At 37.9% G+C, this 21,211-nt stretch overlaps 1 protein-coding gene across 5 annotated transcripts in view; it reads right to left on the reverse strand.

Moving 5' to 3' along the window:
• LOC126335308 (uncharacterized) overlaps positions 1-21,211 on the reverse strand; it is a 328,273-nt gene that overhangs the window by 51,596 nt on the left and 255,466 nt on the right. For all 5 annotated transcript variants that reach the window (XM_049998445.1, XM_049998442.1, XM_049998443.1 and 2 more), the window contains 2 exons: positions 13,552-13,932; positions 2,987-3,158 (listed from right to left, as the gene is read on the reverse strand). In XM_049998445.1, coding sequence (XP_049854402.1) covers positions 2,987-3,158; positions 13,552-13,932 — 553 coding nt within the window. The remainder of the gene's footprint in view (positions 1-2,986; positions 3,159-13,551; positions 13,933-21,211) is intronic.

Here is a 21,211-nt window from a genome sequence, read left to right on the forward strand (position 1 = left end):
AGCCAGAACATGTAAAATAACAATCACTGAAGGGATCATAGCACCATAGCCTATAGAAGAATGTGCACTACATATAAGAGTGCTAAGGCTCCGAAATTGCGGCTAGGGGGGCATGGGCACACACCTATGTGACAACAGAGTGACCTCCTGTATGTACTGGCTGCCCACTGATCTCAGTCATGCTGCAAACAGAGAAACGAAAGCTTCAAAAGAAGAGAAAAGGGGTGCAGTGCATTTCCTGACAGCAGAAGGAGTGCAGGTAATGGAAATTCATTCAAGGACTGGTACAAGTGTACAAAGAGCTCTGCATATCCATTGCATGTCCTCATTATTGAAGATTAATTATGGCAGCCATTGGCCAGAAAGTGGATTGAACATTGTAATTGCAAGGAACATTAGATGCTCTACACACATTTGTGCCATTCTTTGATGAATTTCTATTCCCTGTAATCTTTCTGCAGTAAGGAAATGCACTACACCTCTTTGCTGTACTTCAGAAGCCTCAATTGCTCTGGTTTCAGTGCTATTGAGTATAGTTGACAGTTAATGTGTGTATGTCCTCACTCTGCTGTCGTGTGGAAGTTCTCCTTGCTATATATATATTTTTCAATTTATTGTTATTGTTTCACTTAATAGGGGAGCCCCAAATAATTAAATTCTAAGCAAAAAAGTGGTCATTAGCTAACTAATGCTTAATTGCTACTTGTGAGCTTTCGTTATGCATCAGTATACTAAAATACTTAAAAATCCTTTGATCTCATTATGCATAACTGAAGAGTGCATTAGTGCTATTATGACAATAAAGCATTAATAAACCACATGCCTTTCATAGTCTGAAAAGCTTAAATTAATAGCAAATTACATTTGGTAAGCTAAATATTGTTGAAAATTGTGCTGAAGGTGACATAACTGTTAATATTGTAACATAGATGAACTTTTATTGATTCTTATGAAACCTAAAACAACTGCAAAAATGGAAGTAACATTAAAGACAGATCATGGAATGTCTCCAAAAGTCAAAGATAGCATTTCTTACAATCAAAATGGAAATAAATGTTAAGAACTGTACATCACAATGGGGCTTCCTGTATAAACTCAATAAAATTAAAGATACTAAAAGTTATAAAAAGCAAAAATTACAATTAGTTGTCATTATTCGCATTCTATTTCAAAGTCAGCTTCGATGTCGTCTTTCACATTAGTATCACTTTGAAAAGACCATCATATTTGTCTTGCGTCTTTCAGGACAACCAACAGAAAGGACTTCAAGTCTTCTTCAAGGTTTTCTTTAGAATGGGTTTTCCCCTTGGTCACAGAGGAATTAAGTGTTCAGCCAATTTCATTGGGTAGGAAGAACGTCTTCTTTTTTTCCTTTTTCTAAAGGCTACTTTCAATTGCAGTCTTCTGGAAAAAGTCTCTTTTCATAAAAATGCTTAAAGATTTTCTTTTTGACTCCGTGGATAACGAAAGCATTCTTTTTACAACTTACTTTCATGACATTCATATCATTGACAGTGTACAAACTATTAAACTTTCTTTTGTTTGACATTTTCACTCTTTTCTGTTTAGTTTCAAACTCTAAAACCATTGAGCAAATCAGTGCATGCTGGGCATTAAGAGATTCGCCACTATAAAATTTGTCAAATTCTTTCCTACATTTTCCAAACATTTGCAGGGGCAGAGCTCTTTTGCTTCTTTGAAGACTTTTGTTTGATTAAAATAGCCCATGTTTTGGAAGCAACATTGTTTCCTACTTATGCATCTGTCCCCTTTCTGATTTCTAGTTCAGGAATGTTGTTTTGTATATCATTAGCACAAACTTTCTGCAGTGGGATTTCTTCATTTACATTTGTTTGCTATTCATCACTGTCAACATGGTTACTGCCACTTCTGCAGTTCTCACCCTCATTACAAGTTACAGCCCCATCATCGGTTTCCTTACACGCTGCTACACTTTAGATGAAATCATTGTTATGGTTATTTTTTTCTCCCTAAAGAAAGGAATTCATAAGATTTTTGACATTTTGTTTAAGTATTTTTGGAGTAGTTTTGAGGAGACTCTCACAAAGAAATTTATGTTTTCATACATTTAAAGCATCAGTTACATTTGACATCCTCATTACACTTTCAATAATACATTGTGTTCTTATTGCGAAAGCATCCATTATTGAACCTGGTTATCATAACATTCACAATGTGCAACACACAACTTAGTATAAGGTCCGTAAACACTGCACAACTCACAGACCAATGAAAGAAGGTGTTCTGAACCAGTATAGCCACATGTTCCAGTTGCCATCATTAGACCAGAGACTGGTAAGTGGTGCTTGGTCTGCTGTTACAACACTTGTGGATTTGTAATGCAAAATTGAAAACCAAACATAGGTGAAGCAGCACTTGGTCTTTTCCGATATTTCATGGCAACATTGCTAAGACGAAAATACTTGATTTTTCCAAATAGGTTATGCTGTTTCCCAATAGAACGCACTCACATTAGACAGTTTACAGGAATGGGGCTTGATCTAGCGATGTGTAACATGGACCATATATTAAACATGTATATAGGTATGGCTAATACATGCTGTTATACCAAGAACTGAAAGTAGTTTCTGCAGGACTCTGTGGTATCAATCCTAATGTACATTTGATTGCTTTCTTCTGCTATCTGAAAATACATTTAGCTCCTGGAGATTCACACCAAAGGAATAATTCCATATTGAATATGGCATAAGAAAGAAATGTAGTGTGACACCAACAGAAATTAAGACAGTGTCAATCAAAAATTTCTAATCAAAAACTTTTATTAATTTCAGAAACTTCCAAAACCAAATAAATGTATAAAATCTTTCTTTTCAAGTTCAGTTTGGCACATTCTTCCCATTTCATTCTACTGGCCTTTTCAGCATCATAACACAGTTAATATACTTATATTGTTGACTACTTGAAATTATGTATAGAGATAAATATTTGTGGTAAGTAATAGTACCTGCCACAGAAGCAGTCCATGATGAAAACTGTTGTCCTGCAGCGAATTCAGCAGGAACAGACCCAAGGTCTTGAAGTTTCTCATTTACAGATAGAAATCCCAACACTCCAGGCAATGGATTAAGCAGTAGTTCATTAGCAGCTACTTTTGCATCAAGCTTTTTCAGTTTTGTCTGTAACACATACATTTAACTAAGAAAACACCAACCCTTTTTTTAAGACTAAAAGTAATTATATTTAATGAAAACTTAATAAATGAATTTATAGTCCTTTTGCACCTACAGACACTTAATAAACTGCAAAATAACAGAAGAAACTTATGACAAATTGCCTCGAGCTCTGAAAATCGAGATACAACAGAGAGGGAAATTAAAAAGTGCAATGTCCAACTGCTGAAAGGTTGAAAGACAAAAGAGGAGTACTGCAAGCAAAACAATTAGGTTTTTTTTTTTTTTTTTTTTTTTTTTTTTTTTTTTTTTTTTTTTTTTTTTTTTTTTTTGTGGTCTCATATTCCCTTTTGCTGGTTTATTTATTAATGTCTGTGTACAAAGAATATCAATGTTGTCAATAGAACCTGAAGTAGTTCCAGTTTCTACATCACTTAATCCACAGCAAGAAACAGGGAATAATTTGCCTTCTTCATCTTATCCATAGCAGACACTGAATAATTATACTAAAAAGTAAAAAATGAATCTTCCAGCAGTCGCGAAAGTCAAACAACAGAATGGTAAGCTGAGGACTACCCGACATATCTAATACAGTCTTTTGAACCATAAAACAAATAAGTCTTCATGTTATTTCACTTTTAATCCCAGTCTTTGGTAACGCCAAATATGCACTTCATATTTTTATCTCACATAAGAATTAATGTTCATTTCTTATGACTGGGGATAAAGATTGGTTTAAATGTTCCAGCAATCAGTTGACAGTGAAGACTGTAATTTGGTGAAAGGATATGTTGTGGTTTGAAAGGGCATTGATTGTGGAGGTAATTTTCTCACTGTGATGATACGATGCTTTTAGGAAGTGACAGTGACTGAATACAATCACTCACCATGATATGATGTTAGGGAATTGACTTAGCAAGAAAGAGAAGAGTGAGAGAACTGGGGATGATCACACCCACTGTGATACATTTCAACAGTATTAACAGGTTATGATAAAAACTGATGAATCTAGCGAGTTTCATATTTTGTGCTTATTTTTCTCCAAACTAAAAGGAGCAGTGTTAAAATTTGTTTGAGTCACTCCAAATTAAGAGGAATAATTTCTTTTTTTCCTTCCCTGAATTAAGAGTAGTATTAAGTGTTGTCTGAGTCACTCCAAATTAAGAGGGGTGATTTGTTTGTAGCTTGTTTGTTTATTTTTTGGGTTTAATCAATATCAGATTTTTGTTTTTCATAATAATTTATAAATAAAATGTTCACAGTACATGTATAATTGAAGTATCACAGAGTAAGTCAATATTTTTGGAAGGGGACACTCTCAAATATGAAAAATTGTTGAAGGTATCTTGTATTGTGTAAGGTTATCATTCATGTACAAGGTGGGTCAATCAGTAAAGGCACTGTCCTTTTTTAATTAAGATTCTGATACACTAGAATGATATTTTTTCTTTGAATTATCTAAACTGGTGCAATACTGCATTCAAGGTACAAACATTGATCTGTTCACATCTTATGTGTAACAAACAGAGACTAGAACAGCAAGCGTCCCGAAGATCAGACAAGAAGATTGGCATTGGTGGAAATCTTGAGAGGCAGATTCAAACAGCACCACTTTATGTTATCTTACAAACTCATAAACTGTCAAAGTATTACTAAATAAGAGTGTTACATTCTATTTTAAATATAGCAGGTATATACTTATTTCCTATGATATTCTGAGTCACACAAGGCTTTAAAAGTATTATGTAAATAAGCACTTCGAAACCACTCAATGAAAATGTTTCTTGGTGTGGGCAGGAGTGATCGAAGAGACTTGAGAGCAGAAAGGAGAAAGTGGCCAGAGGTGAAAGCTTGATGCTGTGTTTTTTTTATTAAAAAGCTGGGAATGTAACATTCAGTAAAGATTTTGAACCATCAAACTTCTGCATTTATTTGTCATCTACGGGGGACAACAATGAAACAGGTAGGAAACTAGCTCATGTCATCTCGCTAGAAACAGTGCTGTAAAGCTCTCAAGAAATTGAACTTTATGACTGCCTAGAACCCTGTATATTGCAACTTCATACAATAGACTTTTCTTTGATTTGTTACATTAATGTTGATTGATTTATTACAAAACTGTTGTAGCTCATTGATGAAGCCATAAAAGATAAATTCACCAAGTGATATTAATAGTTACTTTTCTACATTACTGGCCATTAAAATTGCTATGCCAAGAAGAAATGCAGATGATAAACGGGTATTCATTGGACAAATATACTAGAACTGACATGTGATTACATTTTGAAGCAATTTGGGTGCATAGATCCTGAGAAATCAGTACCCAGAACAACCACCTCTGGCTGTAATAACAGCCTTTATATGACTGGGCATTGAGTCAAACAGAGCTTGGATGGCGTGTACAGGTACAGCTGCCCATGCAGCTTTGACACGATACCACAGTTCATCAAGAGTAGTGACTGGCGTATTGTGATGAGCCAGTCGCTCAGCCACCATTGACCAGACACTTTCAATTGGTGAGAGATTGGGAGAATGTGCTGGCCAGGGCAGCAGTGGAACATTTTCTGTATCCAGAAAGGCCCGTACAGGACCTGCAACATGTGGTCGTGCATTATCCTGCTGGAACGTAGGGTTTCACATTGATCCAATGAAGGGTAGAGCCACATGTCGTAACACATCTGAAATGTAACGTCCACTGTTCAAAGTGCAGTCCATATGAACGGAAGGTGACCGAAATGTGTAACTGATGGCACCCCATACCATCATGCCGGGTGATACACCAGTATGGTGATGATGAATACACGCTTCCAATGATCGTTCACCGCGATGTCGCCAAACACGGATGTGACCATCATGATGCTGTAAACAGAACCTGGATTCATCCAAAAAAAAGACGTTTTGCCATTCGTAGACTCAGGTTCATCGTTGAGTACACCATCGCAGGTGCTCCTGTCTGTGATGCAGTGTCAAGGGTAACCACAGCCATGGTCTGCAAGCTGATAGTCCATGCTGCTGCAAACATTGTCAAAGTGTTCATGCAGATGGTTGTCGTCTTGCAAATGTCCCCATCTGTTGACTCAGGGATCGAGACGTAGCTGCACGATCCATTATGGCCATGCGGATGAGATGGGTGTCATCTCGACTGCTAGTGATACGAGTCCATTGGGATCCAGCACGGCATTGTGTGTTACCTTCCTGAACTCACTGACTCCATATTCTGCTAACAGTCATTGGATCTTGACCAATGCGAGCAGCAATGTTGCGATACGATAAACTACAATTGCGATAGGCTACACTCCGACCTTTATCAAAGTCGGAAACGTGATGGTACATATGTCTCCTCCTCACATGAGGTATCACAACAACATTTCACCAGGCAACGCCGGTTAACTGCTGTTTGTGTATGAGAAATCAGTTGGAAACTTTCCTCATGTCAGCGTGTTGTAGGTGTCGCCACCGGTGCCAACCTTGTGTGAATGCTCTGAAAAGCTAATCATTTGCATATCACAGTGTGTTCTTCCTGTGGTTAAATTTCACTTCTGTAGCATGTCATCTTCGTGGAGTAGAATTGTTAATTGCCAGTAGTGTATATTTCTTGTTCTTCTTGTATATGTAGTCTCAACTTCTTTCATGAAGCCGAGCATTGGCTTTTAGTGTTTTTGTCTTGTGAATTGTGATCAGAGCTAAGATGAATCTGGAGTAGTTGTTTTAACACACAAATTTTACTTCACAGTGAGCCCCTATGACCGAGTGTGCAGCAGAGAGCAGAAGACGGAGGCTATCGAGAGTGAATGTGGCCCAGATCATGGCATATTACCTTGGGTGGAAGTTTGTTGTGGCCAACTTTATGGCTCTGAGGCCAGCAGACACAAAGAGTCATCAGGTGACTCTGTAATATTCATTTTGCTGTTGTCGATCCTTTTTTACCTTGAACATGCAGCTATTAGAATAATTAATCTGAGTAAATACGGAAAGTCTAGAGTCCAGTAGCCATGAAATTGTTGTGCCTACAGAAAAAGAAAAGGCAGTTTTGTGACAGCTAGCCCCCATAAGGCATGAATTAACATATCCAAAATGCCAGTGAGCATTACAATCTCAGTATTGACTCAGAAGTGCAAAATCAGCACTGGTGGCAATGCCTTAGTGATATAATAAATCTGGCAGATAACAAACAATTAACAACAGGGATATTTGTAGATTAGTCAAGAATATTTGACATGGTCAATCACAAAAACCTGCATTGAATGCCATGGCACATGGGGCCTTTCAAACATGTGGGTCAAATTATTCCTGGACAGTTATAAACAAGTGATCTCACTAAGGTACAGTGACAAATGTGGAAAGCAGCTACAGAACTACTATGAAACATGGGTACTATTAGACATGGAGTGCCCCAAGGTTCTGCTATGGGAGCTCTTCCTTCCTACTCTATACAGATATTAACAATTGGGGTAAAATGTGGATGCATATAAAACTGTCTTATTTGCTGATGACATGACAAGTCTACTAAAAGGTGAGAACAGGAAGAAACAGCAGCAGTTTGTAAATAGTGCCACAAAGCACATCAGCTCTTGGGGAGATCATACTCAGTTAACTATAAATAACAGTGAGACTGTCACAATAGATTTTTCACACCCAACAAGTAAGAACCCACATTCCTTAAGGACAGTCAAGTACAAAGCAGACATGTAAAAAAATTCCTTGGATTTTAACTGGAGGACAAATTGAAATGGTTTAAACATAATGAGTATGTTGATGATAAATTAAGTTAAGGGTGTTATTTTATGAAAGCCCTAAATCCGTTCACCTTTACAGAAACTGTTACAAGTGTTTACTGTGTTTACATTCAGTCACAACTATGGAGTAACATTCTGGAGAAATTCTCTGGCAGCACTCAGCACATTTAAAAATCAAAAGAAGACCATTAGAATAATAAAGGAATTCGGTAATTGTGAAAACCTGCATTCACAGCATTTAACAAATTTCCACGACCATGCATTTACGTAAGAGAAATTATTTTATTTTTCACAACAAATACAACAGATAAAGTCAAAAGTTTGCAGACTGTGATATCTATTACCATAAAACTAGACTAAAAAAACTTTTCCGTAAAATACCAGAACATATGAGAAGGATCCATTCCACATAGGACCGACACTTTTTGATTAATTCCTCACGAAAATAAAAGCTATTCAGGACATAAAACCCTTTAAACAATTAATACAGCCATTTTACAGTATCAGTGTTTCCACTCAGTGAGTGAATATGTGGATGTATAAACTACAATGTCAGTTTCACACATTTATTTATACAATGCAAAATCCAGGATGAAAGAACAACAATACTATGAAAAGGACAGATTGCTACTCCCCATATAGAGGTGATACTAAGTCACAGTCAGCCACAACAAAAATGAAAAGACTGCTAAACATTTAAGGCTTCAGCCATGGGACCTCCTTCCAATTAGAAAACACACTCACATTCACACAAGCACAACTCCCACAAACATGACCATTGTTTCTGGCCACTGAGGCCACACTGCAGGCTGAAACAATGCCCCCCTTCCTCTCAAACCATTCAACTGCACCTAACAGGCCTGTGCTGTCCCCACCACAACCTTGAATGCTCTCACAAGCATGATTACACATCCTCTACCTCTACTGTTACAGTGTGACGGGCCTCAGTGGCCAGAGACAGTAGTCGTGTGTGTGTGTGTGTGTGTGTGTGTGTGTGTGTGTGTGTGTGTGTGTGTGTGTACGCTTGTGTGAATGTGTGTCTGTTTTCCAATTCAGAAGAAGGTCTTCTGGCCAAAAGTTTAAATATTCAGCAGTTTTTTCTTCAAATGTGTCTAAAACACACACCTTTATTTGTTTTACACTGAAGCACCAATAAAACTGGTATAGCCATGTGTATTCAAATATAGAGATATGCAAACAGGCAGAATATGTCACTGTAGTCAGCAAAGCCTATATAAGACAACAAGTGTCTGTCCCAGTTGGTAGATCGGTCATTGCTGCTACAATGGCAGGTTATCAAGATTTAAGTAAATTTGAACATGCTGTTATAGTCAGCACACAAGCGAAGGGACACAGCATCTCTGAGGAAGTGATGAAGTGGGGATTTTCCCATACGACCATTTCACGAGCGTACAATGAGTATCAGGAATCTTGTAAAACATCAAATGTCTGACATCACTGTGGCTGGAAAATGATCCTGCAAGAATGGGACCAACAATGACTGTAAGATAATCATTCAACATGACAGAAGTGCAATCCTTCCACAAAATGCTGCAGATTTCAATGCTGGGCCATCAGTAAGTGTCAGCGTGTAAACCACTCAATGAAACATCATCGATATGGGCTTTCAGACTATAAGGCCCAGTCATGCACGTCACAAAGCTTTACACCTCGCCTGTGCCTGCCAACACTGACGTTGGATTGTTAATGACTGAAAACATGTTGACTGGTCAGATGAGTCTCGTTTCAAATTGTATCAGATGGCTGGACATTTCTGGGTATCAAGACGATCTCATGAATCCATGGACCCTGCATGTCAGCAGGGGACTGTGCAAGCTGGTGAAGACTCTGTAATGGTTTGGTGCATGTGTAGTTGGAGTCATATGGGACCCTTGATACATCTAGATGTAATTCTGACACATACATAAGCATCCTGTCTGATCACCTACACGCATTCATGTCCATAGTGCATTCCGACGGACTTGGGCAATTCCAGCAGGACAATGTAACACCCTACACATCCCAAACTTCTACAGAGTGACTCCAGGAACACTCTTCTGAGTTTAAACAATTCAGCGGGCCACCAAACTCCCCTGACATGGACATTATTGAGCATATCTTGGGTGCCTTGCAACGTGCTGCTCAGAAGAGATCTCCATTCACTCATACTCTTACAGATTTATGGACAGTCCTGCAGGATTCATTGTGTCAATACCCTCCACCATTACTTCAGACATTAGTCAAGTTCATGTCATGTCATGTTGAGGCACTCCTGTGCTCCTGTGTGCTCACGGGGGCCCTACACAATATTAGGAAGTTGTACCAGTTTCTTTGGCTCTTTCTCTCTCTCTATCTCTCTCTCTCTCTCTCTCTCTCTCTGTGTGTGTGTGTGTGTGTGTGTGTGTGTGTGTGTGTGTGTATCAAACATTTTATTCTTGTAATCTACGTTATATACTATACTTTTTGTTACAATATGAATGACTCATCCACCACCTGCAGCACAAATTGCTATCACGGAGAGCTTATGTATATACTCTTCATATTTTCATTCAATAGCTCCTTAAGATAAATGGTACTTTCAATTAAACATTGTTTTCCTTGTTAATAGTGCCCTATCTTTATGTAAAATGTTTTACTAGATAATTAACATTTACCAACCCCATATCTTTGTGGAAACACAATATAAGATTTATGGGCTTTAATAAATCATCCTACCTAAGAAATAATCATTGGAGATATAGTATAAGTTCAGATAGGACAAGTAATGCACTGGAAACTGGCTGTGGCCTTTCCGTATGCACCACCTTAGCAGTTACTTTAGGTGGTTGAGGTAAAACAGAAAACCAGAGTGGAAGTCTTAGAGTGGATTGGAGACCTCTCCTGAATATAAGTCTAAGGCTTTAACTGTAACTGCTACATCAGACTAAGCAACATTTAAAATGTAATAATTTTGTCAGTACAGTAGGTAATAATGTGCAGCATCTATTGATGCAAAAAAGATAAGAAAATCTTTTAAAGGTCCAGTTGTGATTGTATTAACCTGGTTCAAGCTCCGCCTTCTCAATAGCATCTCCAGTTCATTGTCTCAACACTGAAAAACCTTTTTGGTAGTGAATGGTGCTAAATAATAGGATGCAAATACCAGAATTTTTAGATTCATTTACATTTATTACATCTGAATTGACTTTTTGAAATGACAACCAGTTTCTTAATTTTGTGGCTTATGTAGCAAAAGAAAAACAGGTGACAGCGTCAGTGGCAACATGAGTCATGTACTTTCCTGTTTCATAAATCACAGTTTGCAAAAACACACTCAGCTGATCACAATTTATCATTAAAGTCACTATATACATTCAGTATGGCACAAGTCAAAAACACATATACAAGTTGCAGTTTGGCAAACACAATAAATATATGTGACAATCAAAGAAGTTCATACATTTGTTTCACACAGCCATGCTTTTAACAAGAAGAACAACATAGAAATGTTAATATTATGGTGGGCAGACGTTTGTGTCTTTCACTGGTTAATTTGATATGATAAGAGCACAAACTTGCACTAAAAGGGCTTTCTAGGCAACGATTTCATTATATGATTGAGCATACCAACACAGAGATAGCACAGTGATTATGATATCCAGAGATGTTACATAAGTCTTACTTGTAGTAATACTGATAGTGGATTCATTGAATAGATGTTAACATGGTAATGGCTAGCTGTGGACTGAAGTTTTTCAGGTGCAAGTGGGCTATTTAATGACTGCCATGTGAATACTTTGGTATTTTGAAAACTATATATTTGTTTATAAAACTGTGTGATGGAAATTTAACAGAGTGGATGAGCTATATGTTCAGGCAATAATTTGGTTTACATAACAAGGGTTTTCAGTAAACTACAAAAGGTCACAGAACTATTTTGTGTGTCTACACTGGGAATAATCTACAAGTACTCTTATACATTCAATATTATGATAATTTATGCAGATTCCTAATTAGTGGCTTGATTGATTAATGAAGAGCATTATTCAGTCCAGAAAAATTAGGGACACTGAAGTATAACATCAAACATGGGAATTAGGACATGTTGATTTGCAGACAGGTGCAATGAACAGACTGCTAAAAATTTAAGTTTTTGGCCAGAAGACCTTCTTCTGAATTACAAAAAACGCACACATTCACACAAGGAAGAACACCTCATACACACATGACCACAATCTCCAGCAGCTATGGCCAGGATGCAGCTGTCATGTTGAATGACTAAATGACAGCAGCAGTCTGGAGTGGGGCAGAGAAGGGGGAGGGATAGAAAGGTACAGGTGGGGGAAGAGAGGAGTCCTGTGTCGTGGAGCCTGCAGGGACTAAATGTTGACGTGATAAGGCTACCAGGTGCAGCATCATCAGACTGTTAAGAGTGAGGGGAGGAGGGGTGGGATAGGAAGCAGAAAAGGAGAGGAACAGAGAAGGGTAAAAGACCAATCGGTGTATTGCCAGAGAGTAGTGCACAATGAGGTGACGGACTGTGAAAAGGGAGGAGGTGATAGGACAGTTGGGGTGGAAATATTTGGGTGGAGGATGTGGGGACAGTAGGTAACCATAAGTTGAGACTGGGTTAATTTTGGGAAAGTATAGTGTGTTATGAAGATTACTTCCATCTACACGTTCAGGAAAGCTGGCAGTGGAGTGAAGTATCCAGATGACCTGGGTTCTGAAGCACCCATTGAAATTGAACTTGCTATGTTCAGATGCATGTTTTGCAACAGCATGTTTTGCAAGAAGGTAGTTCACTTTTCTCTTGGTCACAATTTGGCCATGGCCATTCATCCTGGTATATATTGGTGTGACCAACCAGCTGTTGACTAGGATGAAGGGCCATGGCCAAACTGTGGCCAAGAGAAAAGTAGATGACTCTGTGGTAAAATATGCACCCTAACGTAACATCTTGATTTCAATACGGCTGCTTCAAAACCCAAGCCATCTGGATCCCCCACTCCACCACCAGCTTTTCTGAACTGTGAAGATAAGAGTTATTCTTACAACACATTTTCCACTCCTGAAATTATCCCAGCTTCAACCTACGGTAACCTACTGTCCCTACACCCTGCACCCAACAGCACCCAGCCCTCTGTCCTTTAACCTCCTCCATATTTACATCCCCTCATCTTCACTGTGTGCCACTCTCTGCCAATGCATCAACCAGTCTTGTCCCCTTCTCTGTTCTTTTCCCTTTCCACTCCCCCCCCCCCCCCCCACTCTCCTCCTTTCCTCCCCACAGCCTCCCAACATTGGCAGCTTTTAATCAGTATGATTTCTGGTACCCATAGTGCTCAGAGCCATTTGAACCACTTTGATTTCCAGTAAAACTAAACACATCACCATAATCTGAATTTTGAAAATTATCATCTGAAAAACAAATCTGCATGTAACGTTGTCTGAAAATACGACAGATTTGGGCATATATATTTATAGGAGTGCAGCAATAACATGTGGAAGAATTCAATCTTACTCTATCTCACAATGAGCAGTCTGACAGTGAATTACAATAAAAATCAATACTTTAAGTATGTCACATGTAATTCAGTTAGATGATGCATTCTACCTTCTTATAGTAGTGGTATGGATAGCTCAGAAACAGATATGGAAGAAGGATGTGATGTGAATCTTACCTTCCATTCATCTTCTGTGTTTCCAACAAACACTTCTCCTCCACAAACAATAGACATCTGAGAGTGGCTGCCCTTCCCAGAGGATGGTAGAGTAAGGCGTTCAGCACCATTCACTCGCATCCCGATGCTTATGGATACGTCCTTTTGTTCATCCCCTTCACTCTCTTGCTCCTGCCACCCTGTCTGGTCCAAATAAATATTGAGCCAGTTTCCAGGTGAGAGTTGTTGTGGAGCAATGACTTCAGAGTACAGGTCGCCATCACGGACATGGAGCCTAGCAGCACCATTCTCCAAGCTCACCATCAAATAGCTCCCATCTTTTTTCCCAGGCATGAAGAGAATGAGGCCATCTGATGACTCTAGTTTCACTGCCACTTCAATCTTAATATGAGAAGAACAAGATGAAACTTCATGTCACTTTGGTGAATCACTTTCACTGCAAATATACTAAACACCTAAAAGCTATAATATGAAGGCAGTAGGAAGAGAAACTGGGTTTTTTCCCCTCTTATTTTGCACATAAGCAAGGAAATCATTTTTCTTGAGCAGAAAGGACCACGTGGAGGTAGTCCAACACCAATGAAATTTATGTACATGGGACCATCTACAATGTCGTAATAAAAGAGAACTAAAAAGCAGTTGTCTGCAGAGAATGAAGCTGGTTCACATGAAAAGTTTGTGACTTTGAAATTTAACTTTCACAATAATAATAATCTTTATTTTTTTCTTAACAATGATTTGGTCTTGGACATAACCATTTTTTTTGTATCTTTATGTTAATGAAATCGTACCAAAATATAATGGATATTGATACAAAAGCATAACACTGGATATTATTAAATAAATATTTTATACTCCTATATTATGAAAATGAAACACTGGAAAATCCAGGATGGAATTTATAATATTATGAGAAGGAAAGTTGCTACTCACCATATAGCGGAGATGCTGATTCGCAGACAGGCATGACAAAAAGGCTTTCACAATTAAAGCTATCGGCCATTGGCCTCCATGAGCAATAGACACACACCCACACACACATGCACGCACACATACACACACACACACACACACACACACACACACACACAAACTAGCGCAAATGCAACTGACACACACGACTCGTGTGTGTGAGCACACACGACTCGTGTGTGTGAGTTGCATTAGTGTGTGTGTGTGTGTGGGGGGGGGGGGGGGGGGGGCGCACGCGCTTCCACACACACACACACACACACACACACACACACACACGTATGTGTCTATTGTTGATGAAGGCCAATCACTGAAATGGTTGAAAGCTTTAATTGTAAAAGTCTTTTTGTTGTGCCTATCTGCAACTCAGCATCTCTGCTATATGGTGAGTAGCATCTTTCCTTATGATAATGATAGCTTCTTACTCACCATACCTACAAAATGTGGAGTCATAGGCAGGCACACTGCAAAGACTGCTAAACATGTGCACTTTTATCCAAAATGCCTTCCTCTAAAGTAGACAACACATATACATTCATGTAAGCACAACACACACACATGACCACTGTCCCTGCCCCACCACCCCTAGCCTGTCTGAACGAAATATGAGGAAACAAGGTGAAAATTGAGGGAGTGGGACTGATAGTGAAACATGAAAATGAACAGAAATCAATGTGAAAACACAATAAGATTAAAAAGAAAAATAAATAAAAGGTGACCATGTGTGGCGTATGTGACTGGATTAGATGAGGTTAGTATGTGTGCACTGGAAGAAGAGGTGGGAGGGGGGGAAGAGTGGGGATGGGGGGAAAAGTGATTGTTGGGATAAAGTACAAGAAGTTCATGTGACAAAGGTAGGTAGAGAAAATAGCTCACCTAATTTGTGTGAGAGCAAGGCAGGAAGAATGATATTATAGTATTACTTATATCGGCAGTAGTAAGGTGGAACATGTGATGGTGCCTAACAATCAGTGTGGTTATGTAGCTGTATGTTATGCAAGGACAAGATGGCTGATACAGTGTGGCTTGTAAGTTTGAGCATGTGGTGCAGTTTGGAAGGTGACAGGTAAAACACAGAAAGGCAGAGAAAGAAAAGGACAGACACTGAGTAAAGTAATACATTATAAAATAAAAACAATAAGAAACAGCACCAGGCTGCAGAATGGAAGATAAGCCATTAGGCAAAATCAAACAATTGAAAATTCAGGATGAAATAATCACAATATTACGAAAACGATACTGCAACTCATCATATACAGGAGATGTTCATTCACAGACAGGCATGACAAAAGACTGCTAGACATGTAAACTTTTGGCCAGAAGGCTTCTTCTGAAGTAGACAATAGACACTCATTCAGAAACAACGGAATTGTGTGTGTGAGTTGTGCTTGCTTGAGTATGTATGTGTTGTCAATTTTAGAAGAAGGCCTTTTGGCCAAAAGGCCACATGTTTCGTAATCTTTTTGTTGTGCCTGTCTGCAACTCAACATCTTCTCCATATCGTGAGTAGCAATCTAGCCTTTTCAAAATATTGACATTAATCCATCCTGGATTTTCCATTGTTTTATTATCTATCGCTAATTTGCTGGAATTAGGCATATATAAAAAAACAGTTCTGTGGCAAATAATGTCAGAAATCTTTAAATTTTGTTTAGTTCAGTTAATACATAGTTGCATGTTCCATGAATCATAACTGCAACCTCTTGGTATGATGGGGAATGAGTCATTGTTACAATTGTCATTCAACATTAACATGTTGAATCTCTGCCTCCTACCTCAACCTTCTCCTGCCCCTCCCCTCACTCTCTCTCCTAAAAACACACACACAATATTTTACACATCCAGAAATTATTCTATTGAACAGAAGTTGTGAACATGGTTTGATTTTAGTCTGTCTTGGAAATTACTTTTATTAGCTATTAAACTCAACCAACATGTTGGTTGTCACAGATTTTTATGGCTGAACACCTTATTCTTTTCTTTGGATAGCATAAGTCATTTCCCTTATTATGAATGGTACAGTTGTTACCAAACTGTGGTTGATTGCTGACAAGAAACTTCTTAAAGCAGTATATATATTGTGAGGGTATTATCAGTATGCTCAACTATCAGGAAATCAGGCCATAGTGTATACAGGAATCAATCATTCACAGGAATGTATAGGAAAATGGCTCATGCATCTGTAGAAAGAGGTACAAATGTGGTACAAGAGAACTACCTGGTAGGTAGCATACCCAACTTGTACTTGCCTGTGGGAAAGTTGACAGGCACCAATACCTGATGGGACAGTATTGGAACAGCCTGCTCTGGAGTGTACACTACATACTATTCTAATTACGTGTTTCTGTGTAACACTTTTCCCTCAATGATGAGTTACTCCAGAACATTGATGAATGAAAACAGGAAAAGTAAGCCAACTTTTTGAGAGTTTCATCTCCAAAATCTGATATTATCCAAGAACTGCAGAGCATAGAAGAAGATCTGTAACATGTGATGTCCAGTTCTGATTCTTATTGATACAAAAATTTAAGAATTTAGAATATTTCATTTCATTTATTGATTTACCCTCTAGCAATATTGCTAATGGTGTGGTTGTCTTATGCATAAAAGAATTACCTGCATTGTGTTTTATCCAAATTTAGTGGCAGTTTGTTTTCAGAGAACCAGTTATTACATTTAAATTATTATTATTTACATTTTGATGTGTTGAAATTCTTTCCCTGATTATAGTACTTGCATCATCAGCACAGAGAACTATTTATGTTTCTGGGACATATGATGCAAGATCATCTGTACATTGTTTGACATAAAAGGGGCAGCACACCCACAAGACACAGTTTTATATGTTATTTCGTAAATGTACACACCAACAGCGAGTATATAAAAGATTATATTTGCAATTCTCTGTGTCATGTAGATTGGCCACCAGAAGGCATTCATGTTTTATATGTCTAATGGTGTTACTAGGCCTGGTAGGGTATATAAGGAGCATGAAACTCATCAGGTGTTGAATGATCACTGTGACGGACACAGAGATGCCACATACTTGTGTGAGATAGTGTTATCAGCTCATTGAGCATCTCCATATGACCAGCTGGCTGAATCACCCAATATCTAGATTTGTTGGGCATTTTTACGTGACAAAGAACAGGTGGTGGACAGCATTCGAATGTGAGTTTGGGCCTACTCATCATCAAGATTCCAACTGACTAGGTCTAATTAGCACGAGGAACCGCTTCACATCTGCACCTGCTATCTGAACAACCAAAAGAGTCTCTGAAACATTCAGTGTCATTTCACACCATTGTCTAGAGACTAGTAGCAGCCAGTCTTGGGAATTACCATCCCATTTGTAGGCTGTCGTTAACACCACAACACAAATGGCTGCATCTGGAGTGGTACCATGATTAGGAAGCATGGACTGCTGATGAAAGGCATCACATTGTATTCACCAATGCATCACGGTTCTGCACTATCCCAGACTACCATCATCAGTGAGTATAGAAGATTCATCCGATGTTTTAGAGAGGCATAACAGTGTTACTCCCAGCATCATGATCTGGAGAGCCATCAGGTATGAATTTGTGTTACAGCTGGTAATGACTGAAGAAACTTTGATGCCATAACGATACATCACGGACATGCTGCAGCCTTATGTGTTACCTCTCATGTGACAGTTATTGTGGTTCCATTTTTCAACAGGACAATGCTTGTACACACATGGCACATGGCCGTATGAAATGTCTGCAAGATATTGAGGTACTCCTATGGTCAGCAAACTCCCCAAATCTGTCCCTGATAGAATATGTGTATAACTAGCTCAGACATCTCCTCTGTCCTAGTGCGAATATCCAGGATATCGAGGGCCAGTTATGAAAGCTGTGGACCATTTTGCATCAGCAGAGGATACAATGGCTTTATGATAAGCTTCACAACCTAATCAGTGCATACATCCAGGCCACAGAGTGTGCAACATCATACTGATATGTGGGCTCATACTGCCAAGTTCTTTGTAAATTTGACTCACTTTTGCTATCACTAAAAATAACATCACATACCCTTGCTTCAACTTGCTTTGTCAGTTCGTGCAGATACCAACCACAAGAGTGGCCCGAATTTTAATCCTTGTGTTATATGTGCATTAATCATTTCCCATTCTGAAGATGCTGTTTCATTGTGTACACTCATTGGGTTGCTCAACACAGTACTCTGCATGCTTTTAGTTACAATGGTTGAAAACTAGTTGCCAGCAAGATCTCTTATACCATAATAGTTGAGCTTCTCTACGAGAATACCATGAACTCCAAAATCAAATGCTTTTGACAAGTTACAAAAGATACCAGCTGGTAATATTCCATTATTTACATTTTGCATAATCTGATTGACGAATTAAAAACTAATATGTTCTCTAGAGAACCACCTTTGAAATCCAAATTGAGAATGACTAAATACTTTACTTTGAGAGAGATATGCTATAGTTCTTGCATACATTAACTTTACCAGTACCTTCAAGAAGTATTGATATAGTAAGATTAGTTGTCAATTATTATAATCTATCTTACTACCTCTATGGTAAAGGGATAACAGAAAATTTCAGTATGTCTGGAAATATCCCCTGGAATTGTGATGTATCATTTATGGGAGTGAATACACTGCATATTCGTGATATACTTGAGATAATGCCAACTCTGTCAGAGTTTTTGATTTTAAGGGAGTTAATTACAATATTAATTTATTTGTCAGAGCACGGAATAATTGTGACTTGTCTCTATGTATGTGGCATTGCTTCTTGAATGTACTCTATTGTTTTTTCCATTGAACTATCTATTATAATTGCCTGAGCTACTTCAAGTGAGTGATTATTAAATACATAGCCTACCTGAAACCTACCATTTGTTGTTTGGCTTTTTTAATAACAATATACTCGGATTCGTTGATTAATTTCCCAGTTTCTCTTTAAAGTATTCCCCACTTGTTTGGAGACTTATTGTGCCACACTTTATTGTTTTATTGGGAAATAGGCTGTTAAAAATTGATAGAAACCCAGCCATAAGTATATTAAGCTTGGAACGGAAATCTGTTACATTATGATACTGTTTCACTGTAATAATTTCATGGGTATCGATGTCAGGGAAGCCATGCACTAAAGGATAGACATTTATATCACTGATTAAGTGCTCACCTTGCAGTGGTTCCTCCTGATTTATTTTCTTCGTTTGTTGTTCTCAGTGTCGACATACTGCGTTGCTACACGGGTTGAAAAATGGAGTTTGTAATTTGGTCACACTACTGTAAATAATGTAGCTGACATACGCAGGGTTGCGTTTCACTGTCTTTCACTTTCACTTTTCACAACCCCCCATACACACTGTTATATATGGCCAGTACACTATTGTTTAACTTTCCGTGAGCATCATTAATAGTTAGCAGGCAAACCTCCACATACTGCTACAATAGTTTACTATTGAACATCTACGAGCAGTAAAACCTAACCACAAAGTTCAAAGTTCTTGAAGAATAATCATGGTTGTATGGAGCAGACACTGTCACTGTTTTTACACATGGCCTAATTGTTTAACACTTACTTTTCACAGTTAATTTGAAGCATTGTTGTTGTTCTAACCAGCACAGGTTACTCGTCTGAGACTAGGCCATGGACTGACTGTCCCGTGACCAAAAATCGGGCCCTTATATACCATCACAATAATAGGTACTGAAACTACGCATTTTTCAAAGTTAAATTTACTGAAATTACAATTACAGTTAACTCATTAAATTAACTGACTACATCAAAATATTCTGTCTTTTTAACAGTTTCTTCTACTACAAAGGTCAAGCTGAATTATTTGTTTAAATCATGAAATTAACAAATACAGTTACACAAACAATACTTTAGACAAAACTGTTAATTACTTTAAATTTACTAAGGGCTGGCTTTGCTAACATGTTTTCGAACAGAGCCAAATAGATACTTTAAGATTACTAACATTTCTTCTTCCAAATGTTTACAACTACTTCAGAATTTATATTTGTTTATATGTCAACAATAGACTTAAAGTTACGAAAAAATAATGATTTCACCCTATAAAAAAAGCTACTAACTAGGCATAGCTTAAATAAATTAGAAAATCAATTACATACATAAAACTAAACACAAATTTAGATCTGATGTTATAGTATTTATAACTGGGGGCTAACCTTTCTTTTATGAAAATACACATTATATTCATGTGTGCTAATGGTAATTGGTTAAAATTGAAAAAAAAAAGACTTCTAAGGAGGCAGATGCCAAACAAGAGGGGGAATTAAAATTATCCCTATGTGCTTTGTCACAATCTGCAAAAAAGTTGTGTATTAGTGTATTCCTTTCCTGTGTAATTCTGGTGGAAAAATTAACAACAGCAAAGATGCTGTAAGTGTTAAGGTACATTTCCCAGTTGTTTCTTCTTTCAGAAAATTAATACTAAAATCCCCACGGGCTATTATTTGCTATCTTTTGTCTACCAGGTAGCATTGAAATGACTCAATTTTTTCTAAGCTTATTTAAAAGTTTTCCATTGGAGCGGGTCATAAAACCCATTCATAGATTGTGCAGATGTACATCTGGCATATAATCAGTGACCAGAATGTCATCAAGGTAATATACACAATATGGAATCTCTGCAATAGCCTGCTCAAAAAAAACTTC

This window comes from Schistocerca gregaria, chromosome 2 (assembly GCF_023897955.1).
Source record: "Schistocerca gregaria isolate iqSchGreg1 chromosome 2, iqSchGreg1.2, whole genome shotgun sequence".
NCBI classification, from domain to species: Eukaryota; Metazoa; Arthropoda; class Insecta; order Orthoptera; family Acrididae; genus Schistocerca; species Schistocerca gregaria.